General features: G+C 41.8%; 1 protein-coding gene across 1 annotated transcript in view; it reads right to left on the reverse strand.

The window, feature by feature from the left end:
- The window catches only part of NUP155 (nucleoporin 155), a 75,517-nt gene that overhangs the window by 43,036 nt on the left and 13,500 nt on the right, over positions 1 to 18,981 (reverse strand). The window contains exons 5-12 of the mRNA XM_025388766.1: positions 17,311 to 17,403; positions 16,109 to 16,275; positions 15,050 to 15,155; positions 14,087 to 14,160; positions 13,411 to 13,502; positions 7,907 to 8,004; positions 6,474 to 6,626; positions 3,183 to 3,283 (exon numbers count right to left, since the gene is read on the reverse strand). Of these exons, the coding sequence (XP_025244551.1) occupies positions 3,183 to 3,283; positions 6,474 to 6,626; positions 7,907 to 8,004; positions 13,411 to 13,502; positions 14,087 to 14,160; positions 15,050 to 15,155; positions 16,109 to 16,275; positions 17,311 to 17,403 (884 nt within the window). The remainder of the gene's footprint in view (positions 1 to 3,182; positions 3,284 to 6,473; positions 6,627 to 7,906; positions 8,005 to 13,410; positions 13,503 to 14,086; positions 14,161 to 15,049; positions 15,156 to 16,108; positions 16,276 to 17,310; positions 17,404 to 18,981) is intronic.

The following is an 18,981-nucleotide window of genomic DNA, read 5'->3' on the forward strand; positions in this document are numbered from 1 at the left end:
CTACTAAAAAAAATTCAAAAAACTAGCCAGGCGAGGTGGCAGGCGCCTGTAGTCCCAGCTACTTGGGAGGCTGAGGCAGCAGAATGGCGTAAACCTGGGAGGCGGAGCTTGCAGTGAGCTGAGATCCGGCCACAGCACTCCAGCCTGGGTGACAGAGCAAGACTCCGTCTCAAAAAAAAAAAAAAAAAAGTATTTTACCAGCCTAGACAACATAACGAAATCCCATCTCTACAAAAAATAAAAAACTACCTCGGTGTGGTGGCATGTGCCTGTATTCCTAGCAACTCAGAAGTCTGAGGTAGGAGGACTGCTTGAACCCAGGAGTTTGAGGCTGTAGTGAGCTATCATGCCACTGCACTACACTCCAGAGCAAGACCTTGTCTCACAATAAAAAAAAAAAAAGTATTTTAATCCTTTAAAATACTTTATAATAAAAAATTTCAAGCAGCCAAAAATGTTGAAAATACAGCAAAAGTCCACATGCCCAATACCTAGATTCAACAACTGTTAGCAGTTTGCCATGTCTGCATTCTCTCTCTTCCTGTATATTTTTGTTTTATTGTACTGTTTGAAAGTATAGACATCATTTATCACTCTTAAATACTTTTATACATATCTCCTAAAAATAAGAATGTTTTCTTACAAACCATATAACAACATTTAAAAATGTTACTGGCTGGACGAGGCGGCTCACGCCTGTAATCCCAACACATTGGGAGACCAAGGCAGGGGGATCCCTTAAGCTTAGGAATTCAAGACCAGCAGGGGTTACATGGCAAAACCCTGTTTCTACTAAAAATACAAAAAAATCAGACAGGCGTGGTGGCATGTGCCTGTAGTCCCAGCTATTTTTGGGGGGGTGGGCGGCGGATAGGTGCTGAGGTGGGAGGATTCCCTGAGCCTGGGAAGCAGTTGCAGTGAGCTCTGATTGTGCCACTGCACTCTAGCCTGGGCAACAGAGTGAAACCCTGTGTCAAAAAAAAAAAAAAAAAGTTATCAATTCCCTAATATAGTGTAATACCTAGCCAATATAAAATTTACCCTGCTGTTCCAATGTCTTTTTTTGGTAACTAGGATTTGATCAAAGCTCATACACTATTCTTGATGAGTTTTTTTTGTTAAAAACAAAAGTTCACCTTTGTTTAAGAAAAACTCAAATATTAAATCAAATTATATGACATGTAGTATTTGTTCTTAAAAAAAAAAAAAAAAGTTAGGTGAACACATCTGTAATCCCAGCACTTTGGGAAGCCAAGGTGGGAGGATCGCTTGAGCCCAGGAGTTCAAGACCAGTCTGGGCAATATAGTCAGACCCCGTCTCTACAAAAAAAAATTTTTCTTTTTTTTTTTTGTGAGACAGAGTCTCACTCTGTCACCCAGGTTGGAGTACAGTGGCGCGATCTCAGCTCACTGCAAGCTCCGCCTCCCGGGTTCACGCCATTCTTCTGCCTCAGCCTCCCGAGTAGCTGGGAGTACAGGCGCCGCCACCACATCCAGCTAATTTTTTGTATTTTCAGTAGAGGTGTCACCATTTTAGCCAGGATGGTCTCGATCTCCTGACCTTGTGATCCACCCACCTCGACATTATACTGGGATTACAGGCATGAGCCACCACACCTAGCTTACAAAAAATTTAAAAATTGGCTGTATGTGGTAATGCACACCTGTAGTCCCAGCTACTTGGAAGGCTGAGGTGGGAGGACTGCTTGGGCCTGGGTAACAGGGTGAGACACTGTCTTTTTTAAAAGAGTTTAAAAAAAAAAAAAAAAAGCTAACATTTATGGAATGGTGCTTCCAAGGAGTGCCAGGCATTGTTCTGAGTGCTTTACACACGAGCTCATTTAGTCTCATAACTCCATAGTGGCAGGTACGATTATAACGATTATAGAGGAATAAACAGCCAAAAACGTGTCCTCTGCTCCACAGTTTTGAGGAAGTAGAGACAGGATTAAAATCATTATCCCCCACCAGCACAAAATCCCAACCAGGACAGGGTTTATATCTTATTAAGTTCTGAATCCTCACAGTTTATCACAGCACAAGGCTGGTAGTACATGCTCAGTAAAGCTCAAAGAATAAAGGAAAGAAGAAGAAGGGTACTCCTTATCTCCCTTCTGCTCCTACCCCAGCTCTTTGAACCTTGTCAGAAATTTGGTAGAGCTCATGCAGACAATACTCCCATCCCTGGGAGTTCTGCCTTTCCTCCTCCCACTTACACACACCTTTTGCCAGTCCCATCTGGAAGGGTTCAAATTTAAGAACTACCAGCAAACCACTAGTTTTCTGCGAAAACTAGAAGCAAAATGCCTGTGAAGAGGTAGCTTCAAAGACACAGTACCAGACATTCACACCCTACTAGGGGCTGGTTTATCTGGTTTGATCAGCAGCCTCAGTCGGCTATGCAGGACTATTTAGGAGGACAGGCAGGAGTGAGCAGAGGACACCAAGGGGATGGAGACAGGTAGTCTCCCCTCACCTCCTTACAAACTGGGGACTAAGATGGGCAGCTGGGGGCAGGGGGCAGTCCGTGGGTTCACAGCAGCCTCGGCCCTCACCTAGGAAGACCATATCCACTTCATGATGTATGTGGTGATTTTTGTGTTTAAAACAAAACTGTGTGTTTGTGGGTGTCCCTTTGTTTATGTCAGAAAGAAAAATGAAATACAATAAGAAAGATGCTGGCAACTCAGTTCTCTTATGCGAGGTTCAATTGATTCTTCCAACTTTATGTTTGAAAGTTTCCGTAATTAAAAAAAAAGAAAAAGACAAAATTACAAAGAGATTGTTAGAATAAAATTCTAAGTCACAACTATAATGGATGGCCTCATATTTAAATAACTAAACAAGCAACATATTTAAATGAGAGAAAGATCATTTCATATGAACCTGACATGTTTTCAGAAAAAAAAAAAAGATACATGTATTTTCTGGTACATTATGGAAAATATTCTACAAGGGTCCAATGTTTTCTTTAAAGATGTCTTTTTGTGATTACCACAGGAACTTCTAACCTGACAGAGGAAAAACAAATAATTGACAGGATAATTTCTTCACATTATAATTTCTAATCATATGTTATTAGAAGTAAACAGCAATAAATCAGAAGATAAAAAGTTTCTTATCATATTATCCTTCACTTAAAATTATATAATAGTTTTTTCAGAATTGTCAGGACAACTTACCTGGGTTTCCATCATTGGCTTTTGGAAAGGGAAAGTATCATGGTTGACACACCATAAAATATCATTATCCTCATTTTCTGAGGCTGCCATCAATAGAATACCTAAAAGTTTAATATATAAAATATTATTACATCATGTCAAATAACATGCATCCTCAATAACCTTAATAACTATTGTTAGGTTGGTGCAAAAGTAATTGCGGTTTTGCAATTAAAATTATAAAACCGGGCTGGGCATGGTGGCTCATGCCTGTAATCCCAGCACCTTTGGAGGATGAGGTGGGCAGATCACGAGGTCAGGAGTCCGAGACTAGCCTGACCAGCATGGTAAAACCCTGTCTCTACTAAAATTCAAAAATTAGCTGAGCATGGCAGCGGGCCTCTGTAATCCCAGCTATTCGGGAGGCTGAGGCAGGAGAATGGTGTGAACCCAGGAGGTAGAGGTTGCAGTAAGCTGAGATTGTGCCACTGCACTCCAGCCTGGGTGACAGAGCAAGACTCCGTCTCAAAAAAAAAAAATTTTTTACAAAACCACAAGTACTTTTATGCCAACTTAAAATTAGCACATATAGATATACACACACAACATCAATCTTTATAAAGAAACAAGTTACAAAATAAAATAATTCCATGAAAGACTATATAATTATTTTTAGGGTAGACTCCTTAAGTGTTCTCAATTTTAAACTGTATTTCTCTCAGGTAAACATATTTTTTTTTCACATTTTAGCATTTCTGAACTTAGGGTATATCTTGCAGTCAATGGGCTTATCAATTTAATTATTAATTTTATAAAAATATATTTAGTATATAGAAAATGCTGTGACTGACAATTCACAATGTAATAGAAGCTAATATTCAACGAAATACAGTTTATATACTGGTTAATTCAAACACACCATGAATAAAAATGATGAAGGTGCCAGAGGAATGGCAGAGATAAGTGTACTATAGAAGCAATCATCTGGGCCAGGTGCTGTGGCTTATGCCTGCAATCCCAGCAGTTTAGGAGGCTGAGGCAGGCTAATCACTTGAGCCCATGAGTTGGAGACCAGCCTGGGCAATAAAGTAAGACCTTATTTCAACAAAAACTGAGGCAGGAGGATTGCTTGAGCCGGGGAGGTAGAGGTTGTAATGAGGCATGACTGCACACTGCACTCCCACTTGGGTGACAGTAGACACTGTCTCAAAAAAAAAAAAAAAAAAGCAATTATCTCAACAAAACTCACCAACACAGTGGCTTCACACCTATAATCCTAGCACTTTGGGAGGCAGAGGTGGCAGGATTGCTTGAGCCCAGGAGTTAAAGACCAGCCTGGGAAACATGGTGAAACACCATCTCTACAAAAAATACAAAAATTAGCCAGGAGTGGTGGCACACGCCTGTAGTCCCAACTACTCAGGAGGTTGAGCAAGGAGGATCACCTGAGCCCGGAAGGTTGAAGCTAAGGTGACCCAAGATCCTGCCACCGCATTCCAGCCTGGGTAAAAGAGTGAGAACCTTCCTCCCCACCCCCAAATGACTTAGAAAAATATTCCGTATTCATGGATTTGAAGATTAAATATAGTTAAGATGGCAACATGCCCCAAACTGATACACCGATTTAGCTATCACAATCCAATCTCACTTTTTTTTTTTTTTTGAGATGGACTCTTGCTCTGTCCCCCAGGCTAGAGTGGATCTTGGCTCACTGTAACCTTCACCTCCATAGTTCGAGCAAGTCTCTTGCCTCAGCCCACAAGTAGCTGTGACTACAGGCATGACCCCCGACACCCAGCTAATTTTTGTATTTTTAGTAGAGACGGGGTTTCGCCATGTTGGCCAGGCTGGTCTCCAACTGACCTCAAGTGATCTACCTGCCTTTGCCTCCCAAAGTGTTGGGATTACAGGCATGAGCCACTGTACCTGGCCCCACCTCACTTTTTTTGCAGAAATTAACAAGGTGATTCTAAAATTCACATGAAAATTCAACAGACTGAGAATAGCCAAAATCATCTTTAAAAAAAAAAATCAGGCCAGGTGCACGGCGGCTCATGCCTGTAATCCCAGCACTTTAGGAGGCTGATGCAGACAGATCACTTGAGCTCAGGAGTTTGAGACCAGCCTAGGCAACATGGCAAAAGCCTGTCTCTACAAAAAATATAAAAATTAGCCAGGTGTGGTGGCACATGCCTGTAGCTTCTCTCAGCTACCCAGGAGGCTGAAGTGAGAGGACGGCATGAGCATGGGAAGCAGAGGTTGCAGTGAGCAGAGATTGTGCTACTGCACTCCAGCCTGGGCAACAGAGCCAGACCATCTCAAAAAAAAAAAAAAAAAAAAAAAGATCAAAGTTGGAATAGTCACACTTGCCAATTTCTTTTTTTTTTTTTTTTTTTTTTTTTTTTTTTTTTTGAGACGGAGTCTCACTGTGTCTCCCAGGCTGGAGTGCAGTGGCGTGATCTCGGCTCACTGCAAGCTCCGCCTCCCGGGTTCACGCCATTCTCCCGCCTCAGCCTCCCAAGTAGCTGGGACTACAGGCGCCCGCCACCGTGCCCGGCTAATTTTTTGTATTTTTAGTAGAGACGGGGTTTCACCATGTTAGCCAGGATAGTCTCGATCTCCTGACCTCGTGATCCACCCGCCTCGGCCTCCCAAAGTGCTGGGATTACAGGCTTGAGCCACCGCGCCCGGCCACACTTGCCAATTTCAAAACTTATTACAAAGCAACAGTAATCAAGACTGTACTACTGACATAAAGATGGATAATATAGACCAATAGAATAGAACTGAGAATCCAGAACCCATACATTAACGGGTAATTCACATGAGAAAGTAAGATGAAGACAATTCAATGGGGAAATAATATAGTCTTCAACAAATGGTGCTCAGACAGCTAGATATCCACATGCAGACGGATGAAGTCAGATTCCTACCTCATACAATGTATAAAAATTATCACAAAACAGATCAAAAACCTAAATGTAGGAGTGAAAACTATACTTTCAATTTCAACTTTTGAATTTCACTACAATTTCAAATTTTATTTTAGATTCAGCAGGTACATGTGCAGATTTGTTACTTGCGTATATTGCGTGGTGCTAAGGTTTAGGGTACAACTGATTCCATCACTCAGGTACTAAGCATAAGACCCAACGGTCAGTTTTTCAACCCTTGCTCCCCTACTTCCCCAACCCTTCTAGTAGTCCCCAGTTTCTACTGTTGTCATAGGTATTTTCAAATGCCTCAAAACGCCATATAATTTTAACAATTTTAAGAATCTCACCTTAAATCTGATAGTATTTCAGAACTTACCTTTACTATAAAGTGCTCTATGTACTTTTGAAGGCTTTTCTACGGTTGAAGATGCTGAGAATCCAGGAGGTAAGCGGACGTGAATCAGCGTCAGTGTATTAGGCCGTGCTAATGGCTGTCTGAATGGACAAGTGCTGAAATATAACCTTACACCTGAAGATGGGGTAAAATTATGCATCAGTAATAGAAAATAAGGACCTGAGGTAAATGTGTTATTGAAGCAATTACATATAGCAATGCAAAACTCTGCTAAAACCATACATAACTTTCTGGACTAATTTTTTTTGGGGGGATGGAGTCTAGCAGGCTGGAGTGCAGAGGCGCCATCTCGGTTTACTGCAGCCTCCACCTCCCGGATTCAAGCCATTCTCCTGCCTCAGCCTCCTAGGTAGCTGGGACTACAGGCATGTGCCACCACACCCATCTAATTATTTTTATTTTTATTTTATTTTTGAGACAGAGTCTTGCTCTGTCGCCCAGGATGGAGTGTAGTGGTGCGATCTCAGCTCACTGTAAGCTCCACCTCCTGGGTTCACGCCATTCTCTTGCCTCAGCCTCCCGAGTAGCTGGGACTACAGGTGCCCGCCACCACATCGGCTAATTTTTTGTATTTTTAGTAGAGACAGGGTTTCACCATGTTAGCCAGGATGGTCTCAATCTCCTGACCTCAGAATCTACCTGCCTTGGCCTCCCAAAGTGCTGGGATTACAGGTGTGAGCCACTGCGCCCAGCCCCCTGACTAATCTTAAATTACCATATAGACTATCAGCTGAAATATATATCTAAGAAAATGTCACTCAAAATTGAGAGGTGAATCAATACATTTCATTAGAAAGAACTTGCAAAGACAAACCAAGAAATCTTGTGTTCCAGTTCAGGCTTTGTTACAAAATGTGAGCCACTGTGCCATTTAGGCTTGGCTTTTGTTTTGCTTTTTTACTGGTTTTTTGAGACAGGGTCTTGCTCTATTGCCCAGGATGAAGTATAGTAGCATAATCTCAGCTCACTGCAGCTTCAAACTCCTGGGCTCACGCGATCTTCCCGCCACAGCCTCCCAAGGAGCTGTACTACAAGGCTGTGCCACTACACCTAGCTAATTTCTGTATTTTTAGTAGAGACGGGGTTACAGGGTTTCACTATGTTGCTCAGGTTAGTCTTGAACTCCTGGGCTCAGGCAATCTGCCCACCTTGACCTCCCAAAGTGCTAGGATTACAAGTGTGAGCCACCATACCTGGCCTAGGCTTGGTTTTATATCTATAAAATGAAGAAACAGAAAAGTCTCCCAGTTTTCAAAATCCTTTATTTTACAAATTATTTATATGGCTTTAAAGCAGATATGGAAGTAAAAATATATTTCTAATCATAAATTTCCAAATCTAAGAATTTTCAGAAGCTGTAACAGTAACACAGATATGTAAATAAAACAACATACCTGCATGTGTGACAGCCAATAACTGGCAGTCCAGTGATTCAGAATTTTCAATCACTGCTATTTGGACAATTGGTTTAAAAACAGAACGATCGATGGTCCTAAAAGAAAGGAGAAAATAAAGTGTATTTTTAAAATGTGTCTGCTAAATTATAAGAAACATTTCCTATCAGAATGTTTACATATTTCCATATTTTCTTTTTTTTTTTTTGAGATGGAGTCTTACTCTGTCACCCAGGCTGAAGTACAGTGGTAGGATCTCGGTTCACTGCAATCTCCGCCTCCCAGGTTCAAGGAATTCTCCTGCCTCAGTCTCCTGAGTAGCTGGGATTACAGGCTTGCGCCAGCATGCCCAGCTAATTTTTGTATTGTTTTGTAGTAGAGACGGGATTTCATCATGTTGGCCAGGCTGGTCTCGAACTCCTGACCTCGTGTGAGTGTGATCCGCCTGCCTTGGCCTCCCAAAGTGCTGGGATTACAGGCGTGAGCCACTGTGCCCGACCACATGTTTCCACATTTTCTAAATACGCTAACTAATTTAAGACTAGCTTTTTAGGAAAGTAATACAAGAACAGCAAGAACTGGAAAAACTCTTGAATGTGTACTTTTTACACTTATATTGTTAAGAGTAACCCTATTTTCAAAGATCACAAAAAAAGACTAAAACCATTGGGTGAATGGTTGGTGGGGAGCAGTATTCTCAGTGTCAAAGTATCATTACTACTAATTAAAAAGGGAGAAAGCGCGGGTGCAGTGACTCACACCTGTAATTCCAGCATTTTGGGAAGCCAAGGTGGGCGGCTCACCTGAGGTCAAGAGTTCAAGACCAGCCTGGTCAACATGGTGAACCCCCGTCTCTACTCAAAATACAAAAAAATAAGGCAGGTGTAGTGCATGCTTGTAATCCCAGCTATTCAGGAGGCTGAGGCAGGAGAATCACTTGAACCCAAGGTGGAGGTTGAAATGAGCTGAGATCACGCCACTGCAGTCCAGCCTGGGCAACAAGCCCAGACTCGTTCTCAAGAAAAAAAAAAAAAAAAAAAAGGGAGGAAATTAAACTTTATAATGTAGACATTTAGTTAACATCACCTCAAAGAAGTTTTCAACAGTGAGAAAACTGCTATTATGTATCTCCTGATATAATGTAGTAAGACATTTCACACTGCCTATGTGAATTCATTACAATGTGAATTGCCATTTCACATTGTAGTAAGACATTTCTCAGCACTTGGAGAGGCTGAGGCAGTCAGACCACTTGAGGCCAGGAGTTCGAGACCAGCCTGGTCAACATCTTTACTAAAAAATATATAAATATTAGCCAGGAACAGTGGCGCATGCCTAGAATCCCAGCTACTTGGGTGGCTGAGGCACGAGAATCACTTGAACTCGGAGGCAGAGGTTGCAGTGAGCCAAGATAGCGCCATGGCACTCCAGGCTGGGTGACAGAGCAAACCTCTGTATTAAAAGAAAAAAAAAGAAAAAATATAAATACATATACATATACAAATATATATAAACATCGTATATAAAATGTATGTATATAAAATGTATTACTGAGAATCTAATTACAAAAAAAGATAAATTCAGAAAATTGTATAATTCTCCTGCCCCTCCCTTCCAAATGTCAATATTCCAAAAAAAGAAAGGTGGTCACGGGGCTGTTTTATATTAAAGAGCCCAATCCAACCAAACCAATTCATAAATTCTGATTGTAATTTGAGAAAAATGGAAAGAAAAACAACTATAAAAGATTTTGAAGCCGGGTGTGGTGGCTCACACCTGTAATCCGTGAGCCACGGATTGCCGCTTTGGGAAGCTGAAGTGGGTGGATCATATCAGGTCAGGAGTTCAAGACCAGCCTGGCCAACATGGTGAAACCCCGTCTCTACTAAAAATACAAAAATTACCCAGGTGTGGTGGCTCGTGCCTGTAGTCCCAGGTACTCGGGAGGGCGAGGCAGGAGAATTGCTTGAACCCAGGAGGTGGAGGTTGCAGTGAGCTGACATCGTGCCACGACATTCCAGCCTGGGCGGCAGAGCAAGACTCCACCTCAAAAAAAAAAAAAAAGATTTTGGGGGCATGGTGGCTCACACCTGTAATCCCAGCACTGTGATAGGCTGAGGCAGGCACATTGCTTGAGCCCAGGAGTTCGAGACCAGCCAGGGCAACATGGTGAGATCCCCTCTCTACAAAAAATACAAAAATTAGCCAGGTGGAGGTGTGCATGCCTATGGTCCCAGCTACTTGGGAGGCTAAAGTTGGAGGATCACCTGAGCCTAGGGAGGTCAAGGCTGCAGTTAGCCATGATTGCACCACTGCACTCAATCCAGGGCAGCAGAGTTTTTTTGTTTTTTTTTTTTTGAGACGGAGTCTAGCTCTGTCTCCCAGGCTGGAGTGCAGTGGCCGGATCTCGGCTCACTGCAAGCTCCACCTCCCGGGCTCACGCCATTCTCCTGCCTTAGCCTCCCGAGTAGCTGGGACTACAGGCGCCCGCCACCACGCCCGGCTAATTTTTTTTTTGTATTTTTTAGTAGAGACGGGGTTTCACCGTGTTAGCCAGGATGGTCTCGATCTCCTGACCTCGTGATCCGCCCGTCTCGGCCTCCCAAAGTGCTGGGATTACAGGCTTGAGCCACTGCGCCTGGCCGGCAGCAGAGTTTAAAGAAAAAAAAAAGGAAAAAAAGATTCTGGGGACTACTGGGCAATTTTAATATGGATTAAGTATACCATTATTATGTAAGAGACTAAAGGCATGTCAGTGGCTCATGCCTGTAATCCCAGCACTTTGAGAGGCTGACACTCGCAGATTGCTTGACCTCAGGGATTCAAGACCAGCCTGGGCAACAATGGTGAAACCCCATCTATACCAAAAATACAAAAAACTTGTCAGGCGTGGTGGCGCACGTCTGTGGTCTCAGCTACTTAAGAGGCTGAGATGTGAGGATGGCTTGAGCCTGGGAGGAAGAGGAGGCTGCAGTAAGCCAAGATCACACCACTGCACTCCAGCCTGGGTATCAGAGTGAGACTCCATTTCAAAAAAAAAAAGAGTCATAATGTCTACAACGTGCTTTCAAATGGCTCATAAGACAGACAGGCAGGGCAGGGTGCAGTGGCTGTAATCTCAGCACTTCGGGAGGCTGAGGCGGGTGGATCACGAGGTCAGGAGATCGAGACTATCCTGGCTAACACGGTGAAACCCCATCTCTACTAAAACTACAAAAAACTAGCCGGGTGTGGTGGCGGGCACCTGTAGTCCCAGCTACTTGGGAGGCTGAGGCAGGAGAATGGTGTGAACTGGAGGGGTGGAGCTTGCAGTGAGCTGAGATCGCGCCATGCACCACTGCACTCCAGCCTGGGCGACAGAGCGAGACTCTTCTCTTTCTCAAAAAAAAAAAAAAAAAAAAGACAGGCAACAAAGAGGCAAAATGTTAACAATTGAGATAGAGTGTATTAGTTTTGCTGGATGCAGTGGCTCACGCCTGTAATCACAACACTTTGGGAGGCCGAGGTGGGGGATCACGAGGTCAGGAGTTCGAGACCAGCATGGCCAGCATGGTGAAACCCTGTCTCTACTGAAAATACAAAAAATTAACCAGGCATGGTGGTGTATGCCTACAGTCCCAGTTGCTTGGGAGGGTGAGGCAGGAGCACTGCTTGAACCTAGCAGGCAGAGGTTGCAGCGAGCTGAGACTGAACCAATGCACTGCAACCTGGGTGACGTGACAGAGCGAGATTCCGTCTCAAAAAAAAAAAAGTTATTTGTTTTGCCACATTGTTCTTTTAATTTTTTTTTTTTTTTGTGGATTTGAAAAACATTCCAGAAAAAAGTTAGAGGGAAAACAGTGTTTTCAATTGTCTGCCTTCAGAATTTTTTCTCGTCACTGAAGAATAAAACAAAACAAAGGCCGGGCGCGGTGGCTCAAGCCTGTAATCCCAGCACTTTGGGAGGCCGAGACGGGTGGATCACGAGGTCAGGAGATCGAGACCATCCTGGCTAACACGGTGAAACCCCGTCTCTACTAAAAAATACAAAAAACTAGCCGGGTGAGGTGGCGGGCGCCTGTAGTCCCAGCTACTCGGGAGGCTGAGGCAGGAGAATGACGTGAACCTGGAAGGCGGAGCTTGCAGTGAGCTGAGATCCGGCCACTGCACTCCAGCCTGGGCAACAGAGCGAGACTCCGTCTCAAAAAAAAAAAAAACCCACAAAAATTTAGCCTGAGCAAGGTAGCAAGACCCCAGGTCTACTAAAAATAAAATTAGGTGGGCATGGTGGTGCACGCCTATAGTCATAGCTACTTAGGAAGCTTAGGCATGAGGATCACGTCAGCCCAGGAAACTGAGGTTACAGCAGACTACGATTGCGTCACTGCACTCCAGTCTGGGCAACAGAGTGAAACCTTGCCTGAAAAAAACAAAAAGTTGATTTATTTCACTTCGATTGTAGCAATAACCTAGGCACAATGACAACAAAAGTTGAAAATTTGAGGCCTTTGTTATAAAAATAGTGTTTGCAGGTGGGGCGCGGTGGCTCATGCCTGTAATCTCAGCACTTTGGTAGGCCGAGGCGGGTGGATCACCTGAGGTCAGGAGTTCAAGACCAGCCTGACCAACATGGAGAAACCCCGTCTCTACTAAAAATACAAAATTAGCCGCTACTCAGGAGGCAGAGGTTGCAGTGAGGCGAGATTGCACCATTGCACTCTAGCCTGGGCAACAAGAGCGAAACTCATCTCAAAAAAAAAAAAAAAAAGCTCTTGCCTGTAATCTCCACACTTTGGGAGGCGTGGTGGGTGGATTACCTGAGGTCAGGAGTTAGAGACCAGCCTGGCCAACATGGCGAAACCCAATCTCTACTAAAAAGAGAAAAATTAGGCTAGGCGCGGTGGCTCACGCCTGTAATCCCAGCACTTTGGGAGGGCGAGGAGGGTAGATCACGAGGTCAGGAGATCGAGACCAGCCTGGCCAACATGGCGAAACCCTGCTTCTACTAAAAATACAAAATTAGCTGGGCGTGGTGGTGCATGTCTGTAATCCCAGCTACGCAGGAGGCTGAGGCTGGAAAATCGCTTGAAAGCACAAGGCAGAAGTTGCGGTGAGCCGAGATAGCGCCACTGCACTCCAGCCTGGGCAACAAGAGTGAAACTCTTGTCTCAAAAAATATATACATATAAAAATTAGCCAGGCGTGGTGGCAAGGACCTGTAATCCCAGCTACTAGGGAGGCTATGGCAGAAGAATCAGTTGAACCCAGGAGGTGGAGGTTGCAGTGAGCCAAGATTGTGCCACTGCACTCCAGCCTGGGTGAGAGAGTGAGATCCTGTCTCAAAAAAATAAATAAATAAAATAAAAGAGTCTCTAACATTTCCATTCAAAACATAAGAGTGTCATCTCTTCAACATTCCTTATCTTTTAGAGACATTTTGGTTAGGGAATAATATACTTTTAGAATGCTACACACAAATAGTATAATTATGCCTGCTTAATGCTTAATAATAAATTACATGTTACCTAGCAATGTTACCAGCAGCAGAGACAATGGCATTCTGTGACACGGAGGCAACTCTGCTCATTCCTTGTCCGTCTTGTCCCAAATCATACACCTGTGAATACAAATCATTCTCACTTAAACATGATTACATACTATACACATATTAATAAACTTTTCCTTTTAAGGGATCCTTTAATATTGGTATTTAAAACAAACATGAAAACATTCAGATTTAAAATTTCATAGAAAGGGGCCCCTTCTGAGAAGTGAGTTGGGCTTTTTCTTTTTTGAGATGAAGTCTTGCTCTGCTGCCCAGGCCGGAGAGCGAAGGCGCGATCTCAGCTCACTGCAACCTCCACCTCCCAGGTTCAAGCGATTCTCCTGTCTCAGCCTCCCAAGTAGCTGGGATTAAAGGGGCATGCCACCACACCCGGCTAATTTTTGTATTGTTAGTAGAGGCGGAGTTTCATCATGTTGGCCAGACTGATCTCAAACTCCTGACCTCAGGTGATCCGCCCACCTTGGCCTCCCAAAGTGCTGGGATTACAGGCGTGAGCCACCATGCCTGGGAGGCTTTCTTTTTTTTTTTTTTTTTTTTTAATTATACAGTTCATAGGAAAAGTTTAAGAGGCAGGAACTGTCGGCCTTAAAAATAAGGATTTATATTACTCTTAATGGTATAATATTAATACTAACCTGTATTACTCCTTTCTCAGATCGTGTATATAAAATATTTCTAGAATTATCAATTGCAATTTGAAGAATAGGATCTAAAAGTAAGACAAAAAAAAAAAAAAAAAGAGAAAAAAGCAAAGCCAAGGATTAACAAAGCAAATACATTAGCCACTTACAACAAACTGTTGAATCAGAACTTTGTATTCAGGGGCTTTCTACTCCCTTGCTTTGAAGTTAAATCCAAGGATGTTTGCACAAGATTCAGTCCAAAAAGCATTTTAGTCAGACAACACATGAAAAAAACATATGCTAAATACTGTGACTGGGTTACGAGCATAGAAAATAAGTTATTTTGTCCTCTAAATGAATTTTAAGCCAAATCGAAAACAAGTTCTAAGTTATTTCTTCATTCAATAATATTTAATGAATGTTTACTACATGCTAAAAATATGTAGAATAATTATACCTGGTCCTTTATGTTAAGAAACTTCCAGTTTGGCCTAACTGATTGTGTGAAAGAAAATAATTTAAAAATTTAGTCATATTAATCTTTGGGCATACTGATCTTATGTTGCCAAAGCATTTTAAAAATTATTTCACCTGTTTGAATCTCTCAGTTCATTAAAAGCTAAGATATATTATTTTTATATTGGAAATTTGTTCTAGACCAAGCAATGTATTAGCTGTCTGCATGTCTGTCTCTCTCACACACACACAGATATTTTGGTTTAAGTATGTACAGCTGTTTTAGACACAAGTTCTTTGATGCTACATTCATAGGAAATAAGTAAACTTGAGAATAAAATCCACACTTTCTCTGTTATAATCTCTTCTTACCCTTTAAAAGACCTTATGAATATATACCAAATGCTACTTAACATAACAAATTGTTTCAATTAAGAATGATAATTTCTGAAGAAAATGTTGAGGGAACAATATGTTAGAAATTAGTTTTACTTGCCAAATTTATTGTTTTCTACTTACCATCTTCTGAGAATGTGAATTGTAGCAAAGAAGGAACAAGGAAAGAAAGTGAGCTCTTTGAGTGGTTTATTTTCCTACATCTTTGGCTAAACCACCCTGCTTCAGCCTTAAAGAAAAAAATAGAAAGAAGACTTATAAAAGTATGTAACTCCCTTACAATAACTACTGTATATCCATATTTATAAAAACCTTCAAATCTTCATGAAATATCAGTTATAATCACTAATACCAGTTACAATCAACAAAACGAGACACATTATTCAAAATTAACTACGGAGTTTAGTCCCTAATTTAAAATATCAACCAAATACTGACAAGGAAAGAATTTCAAGACATACTGTTAAATGAAAAGCCACTTATGGGCTGCGTACAGTGGCTCACACCTATAAATCCTAGCACTTTGGGAGGCCAAGGCACAAGGATCATTTGAGGTCAGGAGTTCAAGATCAGTCTAGCCAATATGATGAAACCCTGCCTCTACTAAAAACACAAAAATTAGCTGGATGTGGTGGTGGTGCACGCCTGTAATCCCAGCTATCAGGAGGCTGAGGCAGGAGAACTGCTTGAACCCAGGGGATGGCGGTTGCGGTGAGCCAAGATTGAGCCACTGCATTCCAGCCTGGGTGATAGACCTGGGTGACAGAGTAGACTCCATCACATTAAAAAAAGGAAAAAGAAAAAGAAAAAGAAAGCAATTATGAATTAAATCAATAATCCAAGTGAAAACATATATTTGCAAAAGTACATTAGGTATTTGTGTATGCGTATACACTCCCAAACACATGTGCATAGATATCTATAGAGACACATACAGTGATGTCTGCTTTATGTTCCACAAGGACATACATAGAATTAATAATGACTTTTACCTCTAAGGAGAGGACTGAGTTTTGTAGGCATGGTGTAGTCATGGGGACTACAGCTTCACCTGGATGCTTGAATATTTGTCATAAAAATATATTAATGTCCTTACATAACTAGAAAACAAAATAAAAGCTTACTTTTCCCTACTTCATCAAGAGAGAGAGAAAAAAAAACGTTTACAAATATCAGACTTACCTGGTAGGCTACTTCATATAAACAACCATCCTTTCCAGCCAAGAAAATTCTGCCATTATCAGTGGAAGTTATTGTTAAAAGGTAAGTATTATCAGTAGGAAGAGAATATAAAGGATCTGGAAGCAACTGCATTCCACCAGACATACTATCATTAAGAACTCCAGAACCTATTTATTTTAAGAAAGAATACATAAATCAGTTTATTAGCTACTCTACAGTTTTTAAAAATCTTTGCATTATTGTCAGAATCGATATGTTTACTCAATTCTTATTGACAACACAGTCAACAGCTTCTATAATATACATTTTAAAATTACTAAGTCTGATACAATTTGATAATTCAAGTGAAACAGAACCTTCTGTGTGTGTGTGTGTGTGTGTGTGTCTGTGTGTTTATTATATAGTAAAACAATAAACAAGAAACTAACCCAGCCGGTGCCGTGGCTCATGCCTGTAATCCCAGCACTTTGGGAGGCCGAGGTGCGTGGATCACCTGAGGTCGGCAGTTTGTGACCAGCCTGACCAACATGAAGACACTGTCTCTACTAAAAATAGTAAATTAGGTTGGACGCAGTGGCTCACGCCTGTAATCCCAGCACACTGGGAGGCCAAAGCAGGCAGATCACGAGGTCAGGAGTTTGAGAATAGCCTGGCCAACACAGTAAAACCCTGTCTCTACTAAAACTACAAAATAATTAGCTGGGTGTGGTAGCAGGCGCCTGTAATCCCAGCTACTTGGGAGGCTGAGGCAGGAGAATCGCTTGAATCTGGGAGGCGGAGGTTGCACTAAGCCAAGATTGCACCACTACACTCTAGCCCAGGTGACAGTGTGAGACTCTATCAAAAACAAACAAAATTAGCTGGGTGTGGTGGTGCATGCCTGTAATCCCAGCAACTCAGAAGACTGAGGCAGGAGAATCACTTGAACCCGGGAGGCAGAGGATGTGGTGAGCTGAGATCACACCATTGCACTGCAGCCTGGGCAACAAGAGCGAAAATCTGTCTCAAAAAACAAAACAAAACAAAACAAAACAAAAAAACTAAACCCAACATTAACTTGTGGAAAAGAGCCTGAAGATTTGGCACCAATAATCATTAATTTGAGTCAATGGAATTCAACATTTCACCCAGATTAGCTTTTAATTGTAATATCAATTGGCCAAAATATTATTTTAAAAAACATAACATGTGGGTTGCCATACCTGTTTGCAAATTAGCATAGCTCAGTCCAAGAATTACTATGTCTACAGGGGTCGCCAAAACCAGGAGGTGTCGTACATGAGGTTGAAAGATGCCTAAGATAAAGTAGACAAAGAGCAGGAAAACTTTCAGCATTTAAGCACTAACAGAGTAAGCTTTTATTACCATTAAAATGAGCTACTAATTAAATATTACTATGTACGATCATTTAAATAAGTAAATTTTGGATGTCATCAAGGTAATGAAGAGGAAAAAAAGTAAACAGCAGTGGAAAACAACCACCTTAGAAAACAATCACTTCAGTATTTAATGCTGTTTAAAAAGTGTTATATTACAAAATAGTTTAAATGTATTAAAATACAAAGATGTATATTTGTATATCCGTGTTCATAGCAGCATTTTTCACAATAACTAAAAGGTGAAAACAAAATCCAAGTGTCCATTGATAGATGGATTTTAAAAAATGACATATACACACACACACACACACACACACACACACACACACACACACACACAATGGAATACTACTGAACTTTAAAAAGTAAGAAAGTTGGCCGAGCACGGTGGCTCACGCCTGTAATTCCAGCAGTTTGGGAGGCTGAGGCAGGCAGATCACCTGAGGTCAGGAGTTCGAGACCAGCCTGGCCAACATGGTGAAACCCCATCTCTACTAAAAACAAAAAATTAGCCAAGTGTGGTGGCACGTGCCTGTAGTCCCAGCTACTTGAGAGGCTGAGGCAGGAGAATTGCTTGAACCCGGGAGGCAGGGGTTACAGTGAGCCGAGATCATGCCACTGCAACCCAGCCTAGGCGACAGAGTGAGAGTCCAGCTCAAAAAAAAAAAAATAAGGAAGAAAGTTCTGATGCATGCTATAACACAGATGAACCTTGAGGACATAGGTTAAATCAAATAGGCCAGTCACAAAATGACAAATATAGTACCATATGATTCCATTTATATCAAGAAACCTAGAATAGTCAAATTCTTACAGACAAAAAGTGGAACGGTTACTACCAACTGCTGAGGGAAGGAGGAACAGGAGTTTTTAGTTAATAGGCACAGTTTCCGTTTTATAAGATACATAGAGTTCTAGATACAGATGGTGGTAAAGGTCACACAATAACGTGAATGGACTTAATACCACTGAAGTGTTGGCTGAAAAACAGTTAGGATGGCAAAGTTTGTATTATGTGTATTTTACCATGATTAAAATATATATTATAGATTTCATTTTGAAATGTAAATAAAACCTAGAAAATTTTAGAAAATAAAACTTAGACCTATAGTTATCTACAAAAGAAAAGATTACAACCTTGATAACAGTATAGAGCAATATTTACACACTTATGCATCTCTTTTAGATTCTATGTAAAGGAAATACATTTGCTTTGCCTTTTTTCTTTTTTTTTTGAGACAGAGTTTCGCTCTTGTTGCCTAGGCTGGAGTGCAGTGGCTCAATCTCGGCTCACTGCAACCTCCGCGTCACGGGTTCAAACGATTCTCCTGCCTCAGCCTCCTGAGTAGCTGGGATTACAGGCATGTGGCACCACACCTCGCTTATTTTGTACTTTTAGTAGAGACAGGGTTTCACCATGTGGTCAGGCTTCTCTTGAACTCCCGACATCAGGTGATCTGCCCCCCTCAGCCTCCCAAAGTGCTGGGATTACAG

This window comes from Theropithecus gelada, chromosome 6 (genome assembly GCF_003255815.1).
Source record: "Theropithecus gelada isolate Dixy chromosome 6, Tgel_1.0, whole genome shotgun sequence".
Classification (NCBI taxonomy): domain Eukaryota; kingdom Metazoa; phylum Chordata; class Mammalia; order Primates; family Cercopithecidae; genus Theropithecus; species Theropithecus gelada.